The sequence below is a fragment of the Drosophila arizonae genome, chromosome 4 (assembly GCF_054131065.1).
Source record: "Drosophila arizonae isolate 15081-1271.41 chromosome 4, UAZ_ARI_1.0, whole genome shotgun sequence".
Lineage (NCBI taxonomy): Eukaryota > Metazoa > Arthropoda > Insecta > Diptera > Drosophilidae > Drosophila > Drosophila arizonae.
Genome location: NC_142924.1, coordinates 154,855 through 174,466, shown reverse-complemented (window position 1 = coordinate 174,466; position 19,612 = coordinate 154,855). Strand labels below are relative to the sequence as shown.

The 19,612-nt window shown below is 41.8% G+C and overlaps 4 protein-coding genes and 7 pseudogenes across 4 annotated transcripts in view; 5 read left to right on the top strand and 6 right to left on the bottom strand.

The window, feature by feature from the left end:
* Positions 1 to 16,323, bottom strand: part of LOC108613386 (uncharacterized) — a 110,474-nt gene extending 94,151 nt beyond the window's left edge. The window contains exon 1 of the mRNA XM_089466813.1: positions 16,183 to 16,323. Within this exon, the coding sequence (XP_089322939.1) occupies positions 16,183 to 16,213 (31 nt within the window). The 5' untranslated portion in view covers positions 16,214 to 16,323. The remainder of the gene's footprint in view (positions 1 to 16,182) is intronic.
* On the bottom strand, positions 299 to 1,138 carry LOC149268925 (serine protease 1 pseudogene; annotated as a pseudogene).
* On the top strand, positions 1,627 to 2,477 carry LOC149268924 (serine protease 1 pseudogene; annotated as a pseudogene).
* LOC149268923 (serine protease 1 pseudogene) lies at positions 3,132 to 3,972 on the bottom strand (annotated as a pseudogene).
* LOC149268922 (serine protease 1 pseudogene) lies at positions 4,461 to 5,313 on the top strand (annotated as a pseudogene).
* Positions 5,205 to 6,898, bottom strand: LOC108612455 (serine protease 1 pseudogene; annotated as a pseudogene).
* LOC108614263 (serine protease 1-like) lies at positions 10,108 to 11,149 on the top strand. Its single transcript, XM_018008300.2, has one exon. The coding sequence runs from the start codon at positions 10,139 to 10,141 to the stop codon at positions 10,946 to 10,948; it is 810 nt and encodes a 269-aa protein (XP_017863789.1). The 5' UTR covers positions 10,108 to 10,138; the 3' UTR covers positions 10,949 to 11,149.
* Positions 11,702 to 12,567, bottom strand: LOC108614260 (serine protease 1 pseudogene; annotated as a pseudogene).
* Positions 13,287 to 14,836, top strand: tant (tantalus). Its single transcript, XM_018008299.2, has 2 exons — positions 13,287 to 13,561; positions 13,631 to 14,836. Exons 1-2 carry the CDS (start codon positions 13,491 to 13,493, stop codon positions 14,391 to 14,393), a joined length of 834 nt encoding a protein of 277 aa, XP_017863788.1. The 5' UTR covers positions 13,287 to 13,490; the 3' UTR covers positions 14,394 to 14,836.
* A 544-nt stretch (positions 16,324 to 16,867) lies between the features above and the next one.
* Positions 16,868 to 18,526, top strand: LOC108614258 (brachyurin). The gene is made up of 3 exons (XM_018008296.2): positions 16,868 to 17,568; positions 17,637 to 17,812; positions 17,869 to 18,526. Exons 1-3 carry the CDS (start codon positions 17,045 to 17,047, stop codon positions 18,483 to 18,485), a joined length of 1,317 nt encoding a protein of 438 aa, XP_017863785.1. The 5' UTR covers positions 16,868 to 17,044; the 3' UTR covers positions 18,486 to 18,526.
* A 5-nt stretch (positions 18,527 to 18,531) lies between these two features.
* On the bottom strand, positions 18,532 to 19,507 carry LOC108612454 (serine protease 1-like; annotated as a pseudogene).
* Between the last annotated feature and the right edge of the window lie 105 nt (positions 19,508 to 19,612).

Genomic DNA, 19,612 nt, shown 5'->3' with positions numbered 1-19,612 from the left:
TTTCCCACGTTCGATAAGTTAAACTAGCTACTTTCATAGTAACTTTTTAAACATATGATCTACCCGAAAAAATACAGGAAAGTATTTAAAATATCAATCTTCGATTCGTCAATAATCAGGCACTCAACTTGTATGAAAAGCTAGCAGAGTTAGAGCACAACTTTATTAATTGGAATTTTGATACCTCGATCCCATGAATTATGGAAAATATTACGGATTTTAAAAACATTTTCCAAAGTCACTTATAATTAACATCTGATTCCTCAATTTTTAGATTATTCAAGAAAGAACTCTGAAATATAGTTCAATGAAGTTTATTTATTGTTCAAAAAGCTTGACTAATAGTAAGCAATTCCAGTGTGGTCACGGATCCAGTCCAAGTGATATGTGACACGCTGGAAACCAGCAGGAGCCCCAGATGTGCATGAACTTGTACCAAAGTTTGTAACACCGACCAGTTTGTTACCGTCATGTGTAACCAATGGGCCGCCAGAGTCACCACCGCAGGTGGACTTACCATCAGGAGTTCGCACACAGAGAATGTTGTCGGTAATAGTTCCAGAACCATATGTTCGCTGGCACTCGGAGTTGTGAATGATCTGCAGATCGACGCACTGAAGCCAATCAGGCAATGGGCTACCATCGTAAGTGCCGCCCCAGCCGCAAGCAACAGCCCACCATTCGTTGTAGTCATTGTAGCGATCATTGTAGCTGGGTAGCTCAACCTTGTTAACCATGTGCCAGAAGTCCACATGGGGAATGCGGATCAATGCAATATCAGCGTTGTGGTGGTTGATGATGTCGTTGCGGCTGACCCAGTGGGTGAACTGGGCGTTAGTGCGCCAGGTGGCACCGAAGTATACTGTGACATCGCTACCCGTGCAGTGCTCTGCAGTCAGGACCCAGGTGTGACCTATGATGGAGCCACCGCACCACCATCCGCCGCTGAAACCAAGACCAACAGTGTAAGGTGCCTTGCCCTCGTAGGCTGGATAGCCGTTTGTAATACGGCCGGAGATATCCTTTACGTTAATAGCCTTCTCTGCAGCACCGGGCAACGCAGCGCCAGAAGCGGAGGCAGTAGCCAAAGCGAGAATAGTAAGAAATACCTTCATATTGATACGAACTGAGCATCATTAAGTTCTGCAGCTGATTTTATACAAAATTTGAGCACACGCATTTTGTTAAATTAAATGCATTATAAATTATGAAAAATTAATTATAATACCAGATAAGCGGTCACAATTTATGCAAAGTCTTTGAAAATTCATAGACAGTTGATAAAGGTATGAAAACTCAAAAAGTCATAATATTAAATTTATTATAATTTAAAATATTCCATCCACCCATATAAGAAGAATGAATATGAGGATTAGCTTATACTAACTGCATGCTAAATGCAAAACTCCACCGATTAATCGCCTTCATGGCGGTTGAATGCGCCGCCAATTTGTGTATATCAATAAATTACAAAAAAAAATAATGTAAATGATTTCCTCAATAAAAATTATCAGAGAGGATTTTATAGAACTCAAGGAATATTTATAGACTCTTAAGCGGCCTGATAAGACCTTGCATGATCGAGATTCTATCAAGGCAAATAAAGTATAAAAGGCCCTTGAACGACATTAAGAACCACAAGTTGAATATTCATCATGAAGGTGTTGATAACTATTCTGGTATTGGCTGTTGTCTCTGCCTCGGCATTCGAGGAGGTCGTCCATCCCAAGGACCTTGCAAAAGTCAACAAGATCGAAGGTCGCATTACCAATGGCTACCCAGCCTATGAAGGTAAAGCTCCTTATACTGTTGGCTTGGGCTTCAGCGGCGGATGGTGGTGCGGTGGCTCCATCATAGGTCACACCTGGGTGCTGACTGCCGAGCACTGCACGGGTAGCGATGTCACAGTATACTTCGGTGCCACCTGGCGCACTAACGCCCAGTACACCCACTGGGTCAGCCGCAACGACATCATCAACCACCACAACGCTGATATTGCATTGATCCGCATTCCCCATGTGGACTTCTGGCACATGGTTAACAAGGTTGAGCTACCCAGCTACAATGATCGCTACAATGACTACAACGAATGGTGGGCTGTTGCTTGCGGATGGGGCGGCACTTACGATGGTAGCCCATTGCCTGATTGGCTTCAGTGCGTCGATCTGCAGATCATTCACAACTCCGAGTGCCAGCGAACATATGGTTCTGGAACTGTTACCGACAACATTCTCTGTGTGCGAACTCCTGATGGCAAGTCCACCTGCGGTGGTGACTCTGGCGGCCCATTGGTCACACATGACGGCAACAAACTGGTTGGCGTGACCAACTGGGTCTCTTCTGCCGGTTGTCAATCTGGACATCCATCTGGCTTCCAGCGTGTTACCTATCACTTGGACTGGATCCGTGACCATACTGGAATTGCTTATTATTAAGCTATGGCTGTCTTACGACTTAAATAAATCATTAAAAAACTATTCGTATTAGCTATTTTTATTAACTGGTCCAAAGAAGCTGTTGTCGAAAATACTACCGATTCATAAGATGTAGGAAATTTCTAGTAACGGGTGAATGGGTAGGAGATATCTTTAACTTTTCTTAAATATAAAATACAAAATTTGAAGAATTTAGTTCCATAATATATGAGACAATTATAAGTACAAGAATCTCGATGGTGATGACCTAAAATGATCTAGTTATCTATCTCCTTTACGTTCTAGGATCAGCGCGAACAATTATACAGGCAGCGCGCCGTCCTGCTCTTTTATCACTTTTGTGGCCAGCTGAGCCTCCTTCTGCCTAGCCCGTCACCTAAAATTGAACTAAAGTCTGATTTCCCACGTTCGATAAGTTAAACTAGCTACTTTCATAGTAACTTTTTAAACATATGATCTACCCGAAAAAATACAGGAAAGTATTTAAAATATCAATCTTCGATTCGTCAATAATCAGGCACTCAACTTGTATGAAAAGCTAGCAGAGTTAGAGCACAACTTTATTAATTGGAATTTTGATACCTCGATCCCATGAATTATGGAAAATATTACGGATTTTAAAAACATTTTCCAAAGTCACTTATAATTAACATCTGATTCCTCAATTTTTAGATTATTCAAGAAAGAACTCTGAAATATAGTTCAATGAAGTTTATTTATTGTTCAAAAAGCTTGACTAATAGTAAGCAATTCCAGTGTGGTCACGGATCCAGTCCAAGTGATATGTGACACGCTGGAAACCAGCAGGAGCCCCAGATGTGCATGAACTTGTACCAAAGTTTGTAACACCGACCAGTTTGTTACCGTCATGTGTAACCAATGGGCCGCCAGAGTCACCACCGCAGGTGGACTTACCATCAGGAGTTCGCACACAGAGAATGTTGTCGGTAATAGTTCCAGAACCATATGTTCGCTGGCACTCGGAGTTGTGAATGATCTGCAGATCGACGCACTGAAGCCAATCAGGCAATGGGCTACCATCGTAAGTGCCGCCCCAGCCGCAAGCAACAGCCCACCATTCGTTGTAGTCATTGTAGCGATCATTGTAGCTGGGTAGCTCAACCTTGTTAACCATGTGCCAGAAGTCCACATGGGGAATGCGGATCAATGCAATATCAGCGTTGTGGTGGTTGATGATGTCGTTGCGGCTGACCCAGTGGGTGAACTGGGCGTTAGTGCGCCAGGTGGCACCGAAGTATACTGTGACATCGCTACCCGTGCAGTGCTCTGCAGTCAGGACCCAGGTGTGACCTATGATGGAGCCACCGCACCACCATCCGCCGCTGAAACCAAGACCAACAGTGTAAGGTGCCTTGCCCTCGTAGGCTGGATAGCCGTTTGTAATACGGCCGGAGATATCCTTTACGTTGATAGCCTTCTCTGCAGCACCGGGCAACGCAGCGCCAGAAGCGGAGGCAGTAGCCAAAGCGAGAATAGTAAGAAATACCTTCATATTGATACGAACTGAGCATCATTAAGTTCTGCAGCTGATTTTATACAAAATTTGAGCACACGCATTTTGTTAAATTAAATGCATTATAAATTATGAAAAATTAATTATAATACCAGATAAGCGGTCACAATTTATGCAAAGTCTTTGAAAATTCATAGACAGTTGATAAAGGTATGAAAACTCAAAAAGTCATAATATTAAATTTATTATAATTTAAAATATTCCATCCACCCATATAAGAAGAATGAATATGAGGATTAGCTTATACTAACTGCATGCTAAATGCAAAACTCCACCGATTAATCGCCTTCATGGCGGTTGAATGCGCCGCCAATTTGTGTATATCAATAAATTACAAAAAAAAATAATGTAAATGATTTCCTCAATAAAAATTATCAGAGAGGATTTTATAGAACTCAAGGAATATTTATAGACTCTTAAGCGGCCTGATAAGACCTTGCATGATCGAGATTCTATCAAGGCAAATAAAGTATAAAAGGCCCTTGAACGACATTAAGAACCACAAGTTGAATATTCATCATGAAGGTGTTGATAACTATTCTGGTATTGGCTGTTGTCTCTGCCTCGGCATTCGAGGAGGTCGTCCATCCCAAGGACCTTGCAAAAGTCAACAAGATCGAAGGTCGCATTACCAATGGCTACCCAGCCTATGAAGGTAAAGCTCCTTATACTGTTGGCTTGGGCTTCAGCGGCGGATGGTGGTGCGGTGGCTCCATCATAGGTCACACCTGGGTGCTGACTGCCGAGCACTGCACGGGTAGCGATGTCACAGTATACTTCGGTGCCACCTGGCGCACTAACGCCCAGTACACCCACTGGGTCAGCCGCAACGACATCATCAACCACCACAACGCTGATATTGCATTGATCCGCATTCCCCATGTGGACTTCTGGCACATGGTTAACAAGGTTGAGCTACCCAGCTACAATGATCGCTACAATGACTACAACGAATGGTGGGCTGTTGCTTGCGGATGGGGCGGCACTTACGATGGTAGCCCATTGCCTGATTGGCTTCAGTGCGTCGATCTGCAGATCATTCACAACTCCGAGTGCCAGCGAACATATGGTTCTGGAACTGTTACCGACAACATTCTCTGTGTGCGAACTCCTGATGGCAAGTCCACCTGCGGTGGTGACTCTGGCGGCCCATTGGTCACACATGACGGCAACAAACTGGTTGGCGTGACCAACTGGGTCTCTTCTGCCGGTTGTCAATCTGGACATCCATCTGGCTTCCAGCGTGTTACCTATCACTTGGACTGGATCCGTGACCATACTGGAATTGCTTATTACTAATCTATTGCTGACATAAATAAATTAAAGAAATCATTTTGAAAAATATTCTTTTTGCCAGTTTGTATTAACTAGATGCCATAAGACATTTCTTAACTATATTTCCTTTAAGTATTTCTTCTAAGCATTTCCTCCAAGTCTATAAAGCATAGCTGAATGATCATTGAATATTTACACATATGATCATTGAATGATCATTGAATATTTACACATACTTTACTTCGATATACACTGCATGACTGATTCCTGGCGACTGAAGAAATGCTGCACTGGCTGTCTTTTATAATAAGCGTCTTTCTCAGAATCACTAAGTCGCGTTCAAACGTTGGGTCCGGCGGCAGGTATCGGTCGTTGCAGTCGAGCGTTAAGTAACCAATGGAAACACTCTCTGCTGCAGCATGCATTATAGCTTCGTTTTATTTACATATAAATACCAAATGAATACTGCTGCGTATATATAGACAACTTAAATGATATTCTGTAGTTATTGGCGTTTGTTAGGCCGCAGACAGTGACACAGACTGTGAGGTTGGCAGGAAGTCAGAGTGAGCGACAGATTTACAGACAGATATATAAACAGACAAACACATATACAAGAAGAAAATATATGCTTAAAAAGCTTTAGTAGCTTAATATTTATAATGATTATATGGCGTAGACTGCAGTTTCGTGTATTCCGGCTATTCCATCCCATACTCATTTTCATTGGATTTATTATTGATAAACTATATCTTTTTCAAATAGGCTATATCTAGCATGAAATATGCTGACTTGGCAACACTGGTCTCGAGTAGAGCGCGCTTGTTATTTATTAACAGAACACATTTCATAGAAACCCATAATAGTAGGCAACGCCAGAGTTGTCGCGGATCCACTCCAATTGGTTGGACACGAGTGAAGCCAGATGGCAGACCAGCAATGCAGCCGTCACCAGAAACCCAAGAAGTGACGCCCACCAATTTGACGCCATCATGGAGCACCACTGGGCCGCCAGAGTCCCCGCTGCAGGGCGTGGCAACGCACAGAATACCATCGGGCTGGGGGCCATAGGTCTGGGAGCACTGGCTATTGCTGATGATCTGTTAATCCACGCACTGCAGCCAATCGGGCATTGGGCTACCGTCGTAGGTGCCGCCCCAGCCGCAGGCAACAGCTCACCAGCCATCGTACATGTTGTAGCGATCATTGAAGCTGGGCAGCTCCACCTTGTTAACCATTGACCAGAAATCGACATGAGGAGTATGGATCAGAGCGATATCATTACCATTGTTGTGTGGCCAGTTGTGGTTCTATCGGAACTCTCCGCTGCCCACAGTGTAGGTGAACTGGGCGTTGGTACGCCACATTGCACCGTAGTATATGGTCACAGAGCTGGCGCCGTTGGTGCAGTGAGCAGCTGTCAGCACCCAGTCGTGAGCAATGATGGAGCCACCACACCACCAGCTATTGAAGCTTAAGCCAACGGTGTAGGGGGCCTTGCCCTCGTATGCGGGGTAGCCATTGGTAATGCGACCCTCGATGTTGGCAGACCTGGGTAGATCCTTGGGATGGACCTGCTCCATTGTTGCCGCGGCAACGGCAGCGGCCGCCAAAGCACACAAAACGTTTATACTACCTAGGAATTCGCTTATCAACTAATAGATCGTGATAATATTTAAGACTGTGCATATAAAGCGAGCATCCAAAGAGTTCTATCAAATAATTTCGAATTATAACATATAATACAAGTGAGAAAGCTCTAGACGAGACTCTCCGACTACGAGAACCCTTGCCTTGAACCTTTCGAGCAACTGATATTTCAATAATTATTCGCATATGCACACATACACGCACACACCCAGACATACGTACACACGCATAAACACGAATTGGCTTACCATGGGAAGTTAATTGTTTAATAACTTTTCTTGTGGGTGGACTATTTTCATGAAACTTTCAGATTTACAGATTCAGAAAATAACATAGATATGCATGTATTTGCCAAAGCACAAGTTCCTAGTATTTGAAATATAACAAGCAAGAGCGCATTAGCCAAGACCCGAGACCCCTGAAGCCTTCGAAGAGCTGATATTCGTATCATTCTGCACACATACACATACGCACACGCAGTGCAGTACATTACGCGCTCTGTCGCAGCGACTGAGCTTGTGCGGCAATGTTCCCAGGACTATGAGTAATTTTTATACCCTGAACCCATTGAAAATGGGAAATCAGGGTATAATGGTTTTGTGAAAAAGTATGTAACGGGCAGAAGGAGGCGTGGCAGACCCCACAAAGTATATATATTCTTGATCAGCGTGACGAGCTGAGTCGATATAGCCCTGTCCGTCTGTCCGTCCGTCCATTTTGAACATTTTGAACATTTTTAGACCTGGAGTCTTCAAATTTATGTTGTATATAAAGTTAATGGATACAAAAATTTTGTAATTTACAGATTTTGGATACCACGCCCCCTTCTCCCCCAATTTGTAAAATTTGCAATTTGCAATTTGCATTTCAAGTACTAGAGACTTGTGCTTTGGAATGTACACACATATTCACCATACGATTACACTCTGAAAGTTTTATTAAGATCGTATGTCTACAAAAGAAATTATTCGACAAATAAATTCTCATAATATTGCCCACACTGCCGCGCAGCCCAAGCGCAGTCGCTGCTTACTGCACAGTTAGCAGAGCGCAGGCTTATGCGTGCGTGTGGATGCATGTGTATGTATGTGTACATAAAAGAAGTGCAGAATGATTAGAATATTAGCTTAGAGGGTTCAGGGTATCTCCTAGTCGATCAGTCTCAACTAGAGTCTTCTTACTTGTTTTTGTAGATGGACTTTCGAAATCAAGCTCAGAATGTGATAGAGGCATTCATTTGGATACATTTACCATATGGGTATATATGTACTTACATACATATAAAATCATTATACATTACATATAATGCACTCGTTATTCATTATTCTATGTATAAGGCAGATATATTTTAAAATGTAATTAACAAAACAATCTATGTTAGAAGGTTCAATGAAATACAACAGGAAATATTGATTGTAATCATTCATAATTTTTTAGTATTGTACGACACTTTTCCAAATCACTCAAAAACACTTTAATTTATTTACACCGATAACACGACTGTAAAAATTGAGCTAGTTGTGGGTACATTTCATCGATAAGATACGACTAGACTAGCATCTATTAAACCTGCATATACTGTTTTTGACAAGCAATAAAATTAAGCATCCGGTGGTTGAAAATAATGGATTTCTGATATACATATGTATATTGATTAACCTAAGATTTACCTGCGATTGTAGAATCATAGGATCATTTGTGGTTCTTTACTTAAACTCAATTCAGTCTCGATTTAATCCTATTTCTAATCTAATCCTAGCCTAAGCTAGGAGAACACATAAATAGAATGTATAGGCCATGTTAAAAATAATAAAAATTTATGGTTTATAATGGAATAATTGCTAATGGCTGAGTTAATATCAAGAATTAATCCGCAGAGGGAAAGAAATTTGTGGGGGTTTAGGTAAGTTTCATTCTGATAGACATTAAACAATTACGTGTTTATTGTCTATTAAAAATTCAAGTAGAAGCCAAAGCTGACGACTCAGGATATTTACTTAGTATATTTATACTTGAGGTATAGATTTTTACATTCTACTGCCCTGCATCTATCCCAACCCTTCATTTGAGTTTATTATCTTATTTAAACTGACGGAAATTCTACTTAAATCTGGCTGTCAATTGATAATGAGGGATTTCTAATAAACAATATTTATACTAAATCCCAGATCTTCTTTCATTGAAATTTACTGTCAATTCATGCTACTAGAAAATGTATCTAGAAAATGCTAACATTCTATTTTACAAAGGCTGCAATCAGTTTATGCTCCCGAATTCTCCAATTTCTAGTCTAGCAACGGACAGGCAGACTGTCAGACGAAGAATTTCATGGACATTGCCAAAAACCAACTCATAAACCAGCTTAATGCAGTTTCCTACTATCTATCTGATATATCATTTGGTCACGAATCGAAAACGTGATTTTTAAGAGTTAGCAGAAGTGGGCGTACTCGCATATCAATCAAATTCTTTGCAAAAACTTTAATTTATTTGCACAGATAAGGAAATTGTAAAAACCGCGTACTGACAGATACTCAGTACATTTAATCGAAACTATATTATTAAATGTATCAAAAACCAAACAGCTCCGAAACTAGAATAACTGTGGACAAGTCAATCGAGCAGATCGCCACGTTACCACAAGTTGACTCCGAAAGCATTGAAGTGCGGTTACTGATTTCAATTAAACTTTCAGTCGAGGATCTACAAATATTATAACTACTATTTAAGTGGCAGATTATATTAAATATTCCATATTTGCATATATTGCTTAGGTTTGGAAATGAGTTTAATATAAACTAATTTCAAGCTCTAAAAAGTTAACGATTTTGCTTAAATTAAAATGAAACCATGACTTCCTGCAAAATCAACTCAGGTCATTATCCGCCGCAATACTACACATATGATATGTGCCACGTCTACTTCTAATCGATATATATGTATATCAAATGTCCACTGCATATCGAGGTGTTCAATTTATCAGACCAAATAATGACAAGACAATAATTAAATTTATGAACCAAGATTTGATACAAAGTTTCGATTGAAATCAATTCGTGCTATTGAAATACAAATAATTTCAATACCGTCCTTAACTTATCAGCCTCGGACAAGGATTAGGTACGAATAAAATTTATGAGCCATGATTAGCAAAATAAGACTTTAGAGAGACTTTGATAAGAGAAAGTCAAATGTGTATATAAGCATTTGAAATGTTTGCTTAGGCCACAATAGACATTCAAGAATGAAGTTATTTGTATTTCTGATCTTTGCTGTAGCAACAGCCACCGCTGTCCCCACCGGAGCAAAGAAACCTTTGCGGGTGATGGATATGCCCAAGCAGGGCAGCATCGAAGGTCGTATTACAAATGGCTATCCAGCATATGAGGGCAAGGTACCCTATATTGTGGGCCTGAGCTTCAACGGCGGCTGGTGGTGCGGTGGTTCAATTATTGGCCACACCTGGGTCCTGACTGCCGGCCACTGCATTAAAGATGGCTCCGGCGTAACCATCTACTATGGTGCCAGCTTCCGTCATGAGGCTCAGTTCACCCACTGGGTCAGCGGCAACGACCAAATCCGTCATCCCCACTACAATGATCAGCTGAACAACGATATTGCCCTTATCCGTACACCTCATGTCGACTTCTGGCACTTGGTCAATAAAGTTGAGCTTCCCAGCTACAACGATCGCTACAATAGCTATAATGGCTGGTGGGCTGTGGCCTCTGGCTGGGGACACACCTCCAATGACAGCGGCATGCACAACTATCTGAACTGTGTGGATGTCCAGATCATCAGCAACGACGAGTGCCGCAACGTCTATGGCGGTGGCTACGTGATCGACAACACCATCTGCATCAACACATCTGGCGGCAAGTCCACCTGCAGCGGCGACTCTGGCGGCCCATTGGTTACACACGACGGCAACCGAATTGTGGGCATTACATCCTTTGGTCATTGGGACGGCTGCACTGCCGGCCAACCCGCTGGCTTCACTCGCGTCACTGGCTACCTGGACTGGATTCGTGACAATACTGGTATCTCCTACTAAATGGAATACTTCTAAATAATAAATATTCAAAGCTTATAGCCAAAAAAAAAAAAAAAAAAAAAAAAAAAAAAACATTAGCATCGATATTTGGGAAGTGGATTGGATTCTGTTATAGAGTGTTCCCAGCTTGCACTTAATGTCTATGAGCATCAGTGGATTTACTATCCTGCCCATCTTAATATAAGCAAGTCCCACTCAAAAGTTCAATTCTCTTGATTTTACTATCTAATCTCAACTGGCGGAAATTGTATTTATATCGGACTGACAAGACTTGTTCGCGATAGACCCTAATCAAAACACAGATTATTATTCTCATGGCTAAATTCATTCATAAAAATTTCGGGAGCAACTGATAACGAGCAACTCATGATAAAGAATCTTTATGCGCGTGGATATATCTCTACTACCCAGAGTCAGCGAAGCACCGCATTCCTATCCATGAGAAGAGAGCTCCATGGCAACTAAAACCTTCTGAATCGTAGACGCAACTTCTAGAATTCATCAAAAATTGATGTATTTGCTTGGCAGTCAATCCCAATGCTCAATTTATTTGCAAATACTTTTAATATAATGTTTTGAAGCTCTATCAAATCGGCTAGAATCCCACAGGTCTAACAGCAAAACTAATTAAGTTAAATTTCGTGAACAATAGAAGAAACGCATCGAGATATCGATCTATAGATTCAATGTTTCGATTTTTCAAATGGCTTCATATCCCTCCCAATTTTCCTAGTGAGTAATTAAATGGTCACGTACTTTTCATGCCTCTTTTATTTCTGTTATTTTTCAATTTAATAGTAGGCTACGCCAGAGTTGTCGCGGATCCACTCCAACTGGTTGGTGACCCGAGTGAAGCCAGATGGCAGACCAGCAGTGCAGCCCTTACCAGAAACCCAAGAGGTGACACCCACCAATTTGCCACCATCATGGAGCACCAATGGGCCGCCAGAGTCCCCGCTGCAGGTAGACTTACCGCCGGGCGTGGAAACACACAAAATACCATCGGGTTGATGGCCATAGGTCTGGGAGCACTGGCTATTGCTGATGATCTGCAGGTCCACGCATTGCAGCCAGTCGGGTTGGGAGCCGCCATCAGAGGTTATGCCCCACCCACAGGCAACAGCCCACCAGCCATCGTACATGTTGTAGCGATCGTTGAAGCTGGGCAGCTCTACCTTGTTTACCATTGACCAGAAATCGACATGAGGAGTGTGGATCAGAGCGATATCATTACCATTGTTGTGTGGCCAGTTGTGGTTCTGTCTGAACTCTCCGCTGCCCACAGTGTGGGTGAACTGGGCGTTGGTACGCCACGTTGCACCGTAGTATATGGTCACAGAGCTGGCGCCGTTGGTGCAGTGAGCAGCTGTCAGCACCCAGTCGTGAGCAATGATGGAGCCACCACACCACCAGCCATTGAAGCTTAAGCCAACGGTGTAGGGGGCCTTGCCCTCATATGCGGGGTAGCCATTGGTAATGCGACCCTCGATCTTGGCAGACCTGGGTAGATCCTTGGGATGGACCTGCTCCACTGTTTCCGCGGAAAGGGCAGCGACTGCTAAAGCGAGTACTATGAAAGCCTTCATGCTTAACACACAATTGCTGTCTTTCGACGCAATGAAGCGTATTTTATATAGGTTTTGTATCATATCAATTGTACTTCAACAGATATCAAACACTCATTCAAATTGTATATACATATATTCATTTATTTCAACGTTCAAAAAGAAATGCAGATAACAAGATTTTTGAGCTGCCCGCGCATTGTGCGCTTATCAAAGTTTCGCATAATATACCATAACCTTTATTTGCCCCGACATCTCACTATTACCTATATACAAATAATAAATAGGGGCCACAGGTTCCTTTTCCAGTTTAAACGAAGACAAAGAAAATACAACTCGACTATCTTGTTTTATATATCTATATTCTATAGTTTTGCATATCAGCCATCAGAATTTTTAACATTTAATAATATTCAGTACGTTTTCATAAACGCACTTTAATGTTAAATACAAGTCAGAGTACTAAACAATTTAATTTTCATGACGTATTTCAATTTTTAAATTAGCCGCTACGGTGAGACGACATCTATTGGAGATGACGGTAAGCATTCAAACGCGACTAAGCAAGTTTTAATCGATATACATCGATAAGAAATCGACCAAATAAAGAGGTTATGTTAATAACAGAGAAAAACAGCTGGAAACTCTAACGCTGAAACAGTCACAACATTCGGAATTGCTGCTATTTTTTTAATTAATTTTTATTTATTTATTTATTTTATCAACAACAGAAAAACAAATAAATAACCTGAAATACATAAATAGTTATAAGATCCCAAACAAAATTAAATTTCGCATATTGCACTTAACATCATATTGAATGTTAAAATATTTTTCCCAGCTATGTTAAATAACATAGTTGCTTCATTTTCAGCTTCGTCTTAAAAATCAAAAAAGGAAAATAGTAAATATCAACACTAAGCGGCTGAAGCGCAGGAAAAAATCTTGATATTCAACAGCATGTTATAGATTGAATAATGGAAAATATTGTGCACAAATTTGCAACGATTAGTTTTCAGCCACAAGAGGTTGTCTTAACAGAGAATCGGTAAGTTCACCGAAGCGAAAGAAGCAAAAAGAAACATTAAAAGTAAATGGAGACAACGTAATATTTTAGCACTGCACCAATTTCCAAGTTTTCTTGGAACCTTAAATCAGGGGCTCCCACAAATATAGCCGATGAAATGCTGGACTCGGAAAGCCCTGATACGGACCACTCGGATGAGGTGGACTCGCAGCTGAGCCGCGGCGAGGATAACGACGAAAGTGATAGCTATAGCAGCAGCTACCGCAATGGTCGTCGTGGCGGAGTTGCCCGACGGCGAATGCCCGCTCGCATCTCTAAAGACAATTTTAATCGGGTGTGCAGCACTATTATGCGTACAGAAGTGAAGAAGAAACGTAATGAGCTGCAAACAAATGAACAGATGCTGCGCAGCATTGAGAAGATCTACACGAACAAGCGCATGAAGAAATTTACGCCTACTAGTCTGGAGACTATATTCGAGGAGCCCAGCGATGAAAATGCCGCCGATGCGGAGGACGATAGCGAGGAATGCGCCATTACCAGCCAAGTGCGGGTTGTTAAATTCGGTTCTCGCAAGTTGCGACGGGCCATCTCCTTTAACGATGGCCTCACAAAGAACAAGAATCTTATCAAAAAACGCCGCTTGAAGGTGAAGAAAACGTTTGGTAAACGTTTTGCACTTAAAAAGATCTCAATGACTGAATTCCACGATCGACTTAACAAAAGTTTGGACAGCGCCATGTCTGATACTGGCGACGATGTACCAACTAGCAGCATTACGGATATAAAGTCCACAGTCAGTACATTCATGGACGATATGCAACTAGCGAGACATACGCCGACATTTGAATAGATAGGGGGAGTCGTCGGACGGTCTTTAAGGAGAAGCTTTGATGAACAGAATGGAACAGGCTAAAATTTAAATACATTAACAGATTCAGGAATGATGACAAATGAAGTAAATTGTACGTCACCGAAGTATATGGCTGCCGTCAACAGTCAAGATTAGCTCAATAAAACAGCGGGATCTTTGTTCCCTAATGGACTTATTGCCTGGTCAATTGTACTGATTATCAATTTAGCTAAGTCTTATGTAAGATTTTATTTATTTAATGTTTATATAGGAAGTGCAGTTGAGCATTAAAACATAATTTAATTTAATTTAAGCATTATTCGCATTGAGCGCCTGAAACTATTTATGTTCTATGTTTATGTATGGTCTTAAATATATGTAAGCCTGAATACAATTCCAAATTCGATTTAGCAATGAATATAATTGTAGCAATTTATAATGTATTGATTGTTTCTATTACTTGTCTTAAGCTCAACTCGGAACTGCATGCGCAATGCCGTAAAAGCAACAAATCAATAAAACAAAAAATAATTTAATTTAAACGATCATAAAGTGCAAAGAGAAGTAAGTTGTAATCACTGACATTATCCAAATGATAAATAGTTCGATCGTGGTGCTAAATTAAATAACGGCAAATGCATTAGCAACTGCAATAAAATTCATGTGCTTATTATTCAGCCCACACATACATATTTACTTGCATATCCACATACATACATATATAACACGCAAGAGCGGTAATCATAATTTCGATTATGTATTAAATATCCACGCATGAAACTGAAAACGAAGTAAAGAAACAAATCAAGAAAAGTAAACTTTTAATACAACACACCGAACAGTAAATACTCTGCGTTTATCATCAAAGCATATTTAAGAAAAGGGACATATTTTGTAGTATTAGCATTTGCGATTTGTTAATAACATTATATTGATAAAAAATCAATAACAATATAATTCATATTTGTTTATAATCGAGATAGTAAGTACTCATTAAAGCATGTAGGCAAATTGCTCTCGTACGCTTAGTATTCCTCGAAACTAACTAAAGAGCACAGCGAAAAAGCGCTAGCCGCAAAAAAAAGGTCTACCAAAACGAGAGACGAAAAGATTTGCATAATCGACGCCGCTGCTTTTATTTTGTGTTGCTGTTGCTGTCATTACTGTTGTTGTAGTTGCTCCAATGCAGTAGCTGCTGATTGTTGTATTTTGTTGTTGTTAGCCTCATTACATTTGAACATATCACCGATCGCGAGACGATTTGATTTATTTGCTTCGCTAAGCAGGCAAAGTGAGCCGCATTTCCTAAATCGACAAAAATAATAATGCCAGCCCGCAAACCAAGAAATACTTTCAACACCAAATTAAAGTTATTTCAACGAATTAATTTAATTATAAATATATGCAACACGTTAGCAGCAGTTGCTACAGAAGGGATGGGTGCCGGGGTATTTTTGATTTCCTGCTATCGCAAATTCTTCAGTTTCATTCACATGCAAACAATGCTGTCAATTTGCCTATAACTGCGCTCTGCCCTCACAATAACCTTGGCTTGAGTAAAGAAGAGAAAAGCAAAGCAGCCTACTTGGTGGCACAGTGGGCAACCCACACTGTAAAATGTACGAGTTGTGAGTTCACGAATATTGCATGGGAGCGAACACAATACAGCCCACTGCCCACAGCCGACTGTAATCGGTGCATCTATGGTATAAGGGGCATGTCAAAGCGCTGAGCGGGGTAAACAATGCAAAAGACAAATGTATCGTGTAATGTTTTTTGTCTCACTTACCTTTTGCCGTCAACAATAACAATAACAACATGCGGTATTTTTCTGAATGAAAGCATTTTGCCGCATGCTGCGCATTTCACTGCCTACACACACACAGGCGCGTGATGTAATAGCTCCAAAGCGAGTTGAGAGGATAAGTAACTAGAGTTACAGCTACATATGTATGTACGTATATGTATATTTACTTTTGAAACTGTAAATGGTAATAACAACACCGCGAGCAACGAGCAGATATGACCGTCGACGATGCTTGTCCAGATTTGGCTTGCGCACGCACAACACGAAAAACGCGCACTATAGTAGGAGCCGGCTCCAAAGGGCGAATGACAAATGTCAAAAGAAATACATACGACGCAAACATAATAAAAGCGCAAGCGTAACACACAGGTCGCAAGAGAGTAAGAGAAAGGAGAGTGATACCAAAAGAGTGCAAGTGGCGGACAGAATAGTGCAAAGAGAGCGTTAATGCAAAAATTGTATATTGAAACGAATGCAATAGGCGGCGACGCGTCGCTGTCGACGTCCAATTAATACAGCAAAGTAGACGCAATAATTAAAGCAAAGGAAAGAGTTTATAAAAATGCTTGCAACATGCGCGCGCCACCACAGTTGTAAGCGAGACGCTGACCGACAACGAGAGTCCAAGACCAAGGAGAGTATCAAGGCAGCAACATTTACGCGCCCCTCGTAACGGCTTTTCGAAAACTAAACGGGAAACGATTTCAAACGCATTAAAAAAGAGGAGAAAGACTCTTTGTGTGTGTATGCGTGCACTCACGCGTGTGTGTGTACAGCTTAATTAAATTTCAATTAAATATTAAATGCGTGCGCCAGCAGTAAGCAGCAAGAAAAAGCAAAGCAAATGGTTTTACAGTCGGCAAGTGTTTCAATTATTGCGGCATTGACAGCACAACGCCTGTTACTGTCGCTGGTCACCTGGATGACCTGGCGCTGCTGCATCCATGTGGCTGTTGCACTAGACTGGCAACAGGTTAAGCCCATGTATTTAGTGTCCATGTATCCGAGCCCGTTTGGCATGCCCATGTCACAAACGCTTTCAACCACCTCCTTGTCCGCCGAACTAGATGCGGAAATGAGCGCTAGCAATGACGATAGCCGCATCAGCGACAGCTCAGCGGGTTCTGCGGAGATTTCAGCGGAGCCAGAGCCCCTGGTGTTAAATTTGGAAACAACACCATTGATGGACAGCATGTTGCCAGAAGGTGCGATGGCGATGGATCGTATCTTTGGCGGCGATGTGGGCAATCCACATTGTTTTCCCTATCAAGTGGGCATGCTGCTGCAGCGTCCAAAGGGTCTCTATTGGTGCGGCGGTTCGCTAATCTCGGAGCAGCATGTGCTAACAGCTGCACACTGTGTGGACATGTAGGCCAAGGTAAATTAATAGCAATGTTTATGTTTAGCTAAGCTGCTCCTTCTGCTCCCTTTTACAGGGCCAAACGCGCGCTGGTTTTCCTGGGAGCAAATGAGATTAAGAATGCTAAAGAGTCGGGACAGGTGCGTCTCATGGTGCCGAGCAGCAATTTTCATATCTATCCCACGTGGAATCCCAAACGCTTGAAAGATGATATTGCAATAGTGCGTCTGCCACATGCAGTTAGCTTTAACGGTAAACTAATCCGTATCTCATCTATGCATCTGAAACTAAACTTTTTGTCTTATCAGAGCGCATCCATCCCATACAGTTGCCAAAGCGGCACTACGAGTATCGCAGCTTTAAAAACAAGCTTGGTATTGCCTCCGGCTGGGGACGTTATGCTACAGGTGTACATGCCATAAGCAATGTGCTGCGCTATGTCCAACTGCAGATCGTCGATGATCGCACCTGTAAGCGTAACTTTCCATTATCATTTCGCGGCACAAACATATGCACCAGTGGACGCAATGCCAAGTCTACTTGCAATGGTGATTCTGGTGGCCCACTTGTGCTACAGCGCCGTCATTCAAAGAAACGTGTTCTGGTTGGCATCACCTCGTTTGGCAGTATATATGGCTGCGATCGTGGCTATCCGGCTGCCTTCACTAAGGTGGCCTCTTACCTGGACTGGATTAGCGATGAGACAGGCGTGCATTCGCACCAGGATACCACCGAAGCAATTTTCTTTGATCAGTATGTCAAGAAATATGCCAAGCAGCAACCCAAACGTAATCATCAGATGGTGGACGATGTACCCGACGAACTGGACATCCATCACCCATTGTCCGATGAGGATACGTCGGAGAATCTTAACATACGGCCACATTCCAAACAGAAATCAGAATTCGACTTTTATTTCTTGTAGCTGCCAAGTATTCAGCAAAATAAACCTTTATTTTAAGCATACATCTTTAATAACCATGACTAACCACGCCAATGTTATTCTCGAACCAATCTAAATAAGATGCGATTCGCACAAACACACCTGGCCAGCCAACAACAATGCCGAACGAAGTAGCACCTATCAAGGTGTTGCTGCTATCCGCCAGGACTAAAGGACCACCGGAATCACCGTTACAGGTGGAAGTGCCGCCAGTGGTCTTGATACACATTACGTTACTAGTCAAAATACCTCCGTACCAGCACTACAGCACTACATGATTGTCAGTGACACCAGTTGCACATTTTTAAAAAGATATCACTTAGTGGTGCTACTACTACTACTACTACTATTAACTGTTGACACCATTGACACCACCTACTATCACTGATCTTGCCCCAGCCGGAAGCGATCGCCTGCTCGCCGTCGTAAGCATTGTACGACTCCTGTTTGATAGGCAGCTGAGCGGGTTGAATATATTCATTGAGCTCGATAGGTACGGATAGCTTAATGACCGATATATCGTTGGATAGGGTGGATGCATCTCATCCCTCATGCACAGTTATGTACTTTGTCGGCACAAAGATAATCTGCTGACCTTGTTCTCATTTGTTAGTACGATTCCAGGCGCCCAGATAGATAGGTACAGCATTAGACTGACCTGGTACGGAAACTGATTTCTGCCAGCTGTTTCACCCCTGGGAATGCGTCCGGCACGCACATTATGGCGATGAATTGGTAATTTGAGATCAATGTCCACCGATATGAGCGACTGCTAGTCCACGGCCGTGGTACCGTTTACGACGGATAGGACCAGCACCGATGCGTAAACGTATTTCATATTTGTCAACTGAGCTCACAAGCCATTGGGTATAATCTTATACAGCTACATAATGGCCAAACAGTTAGCTAATCGGCTTCATACAGTATCGCTTATCAGTCTTAGAAGAACTGATTTACGATGATTGCTGAAATTGCTACTGATCCATAAATTATTAATAGTGGCTATAAAAAGTGCTACGTAATTGATAAATTTTGCTAACTTGCTTAGAAATATCGTTATATACTAGTTTTTCCATTTGGTTTCTAAATGCATTGCATATCATTTTTCT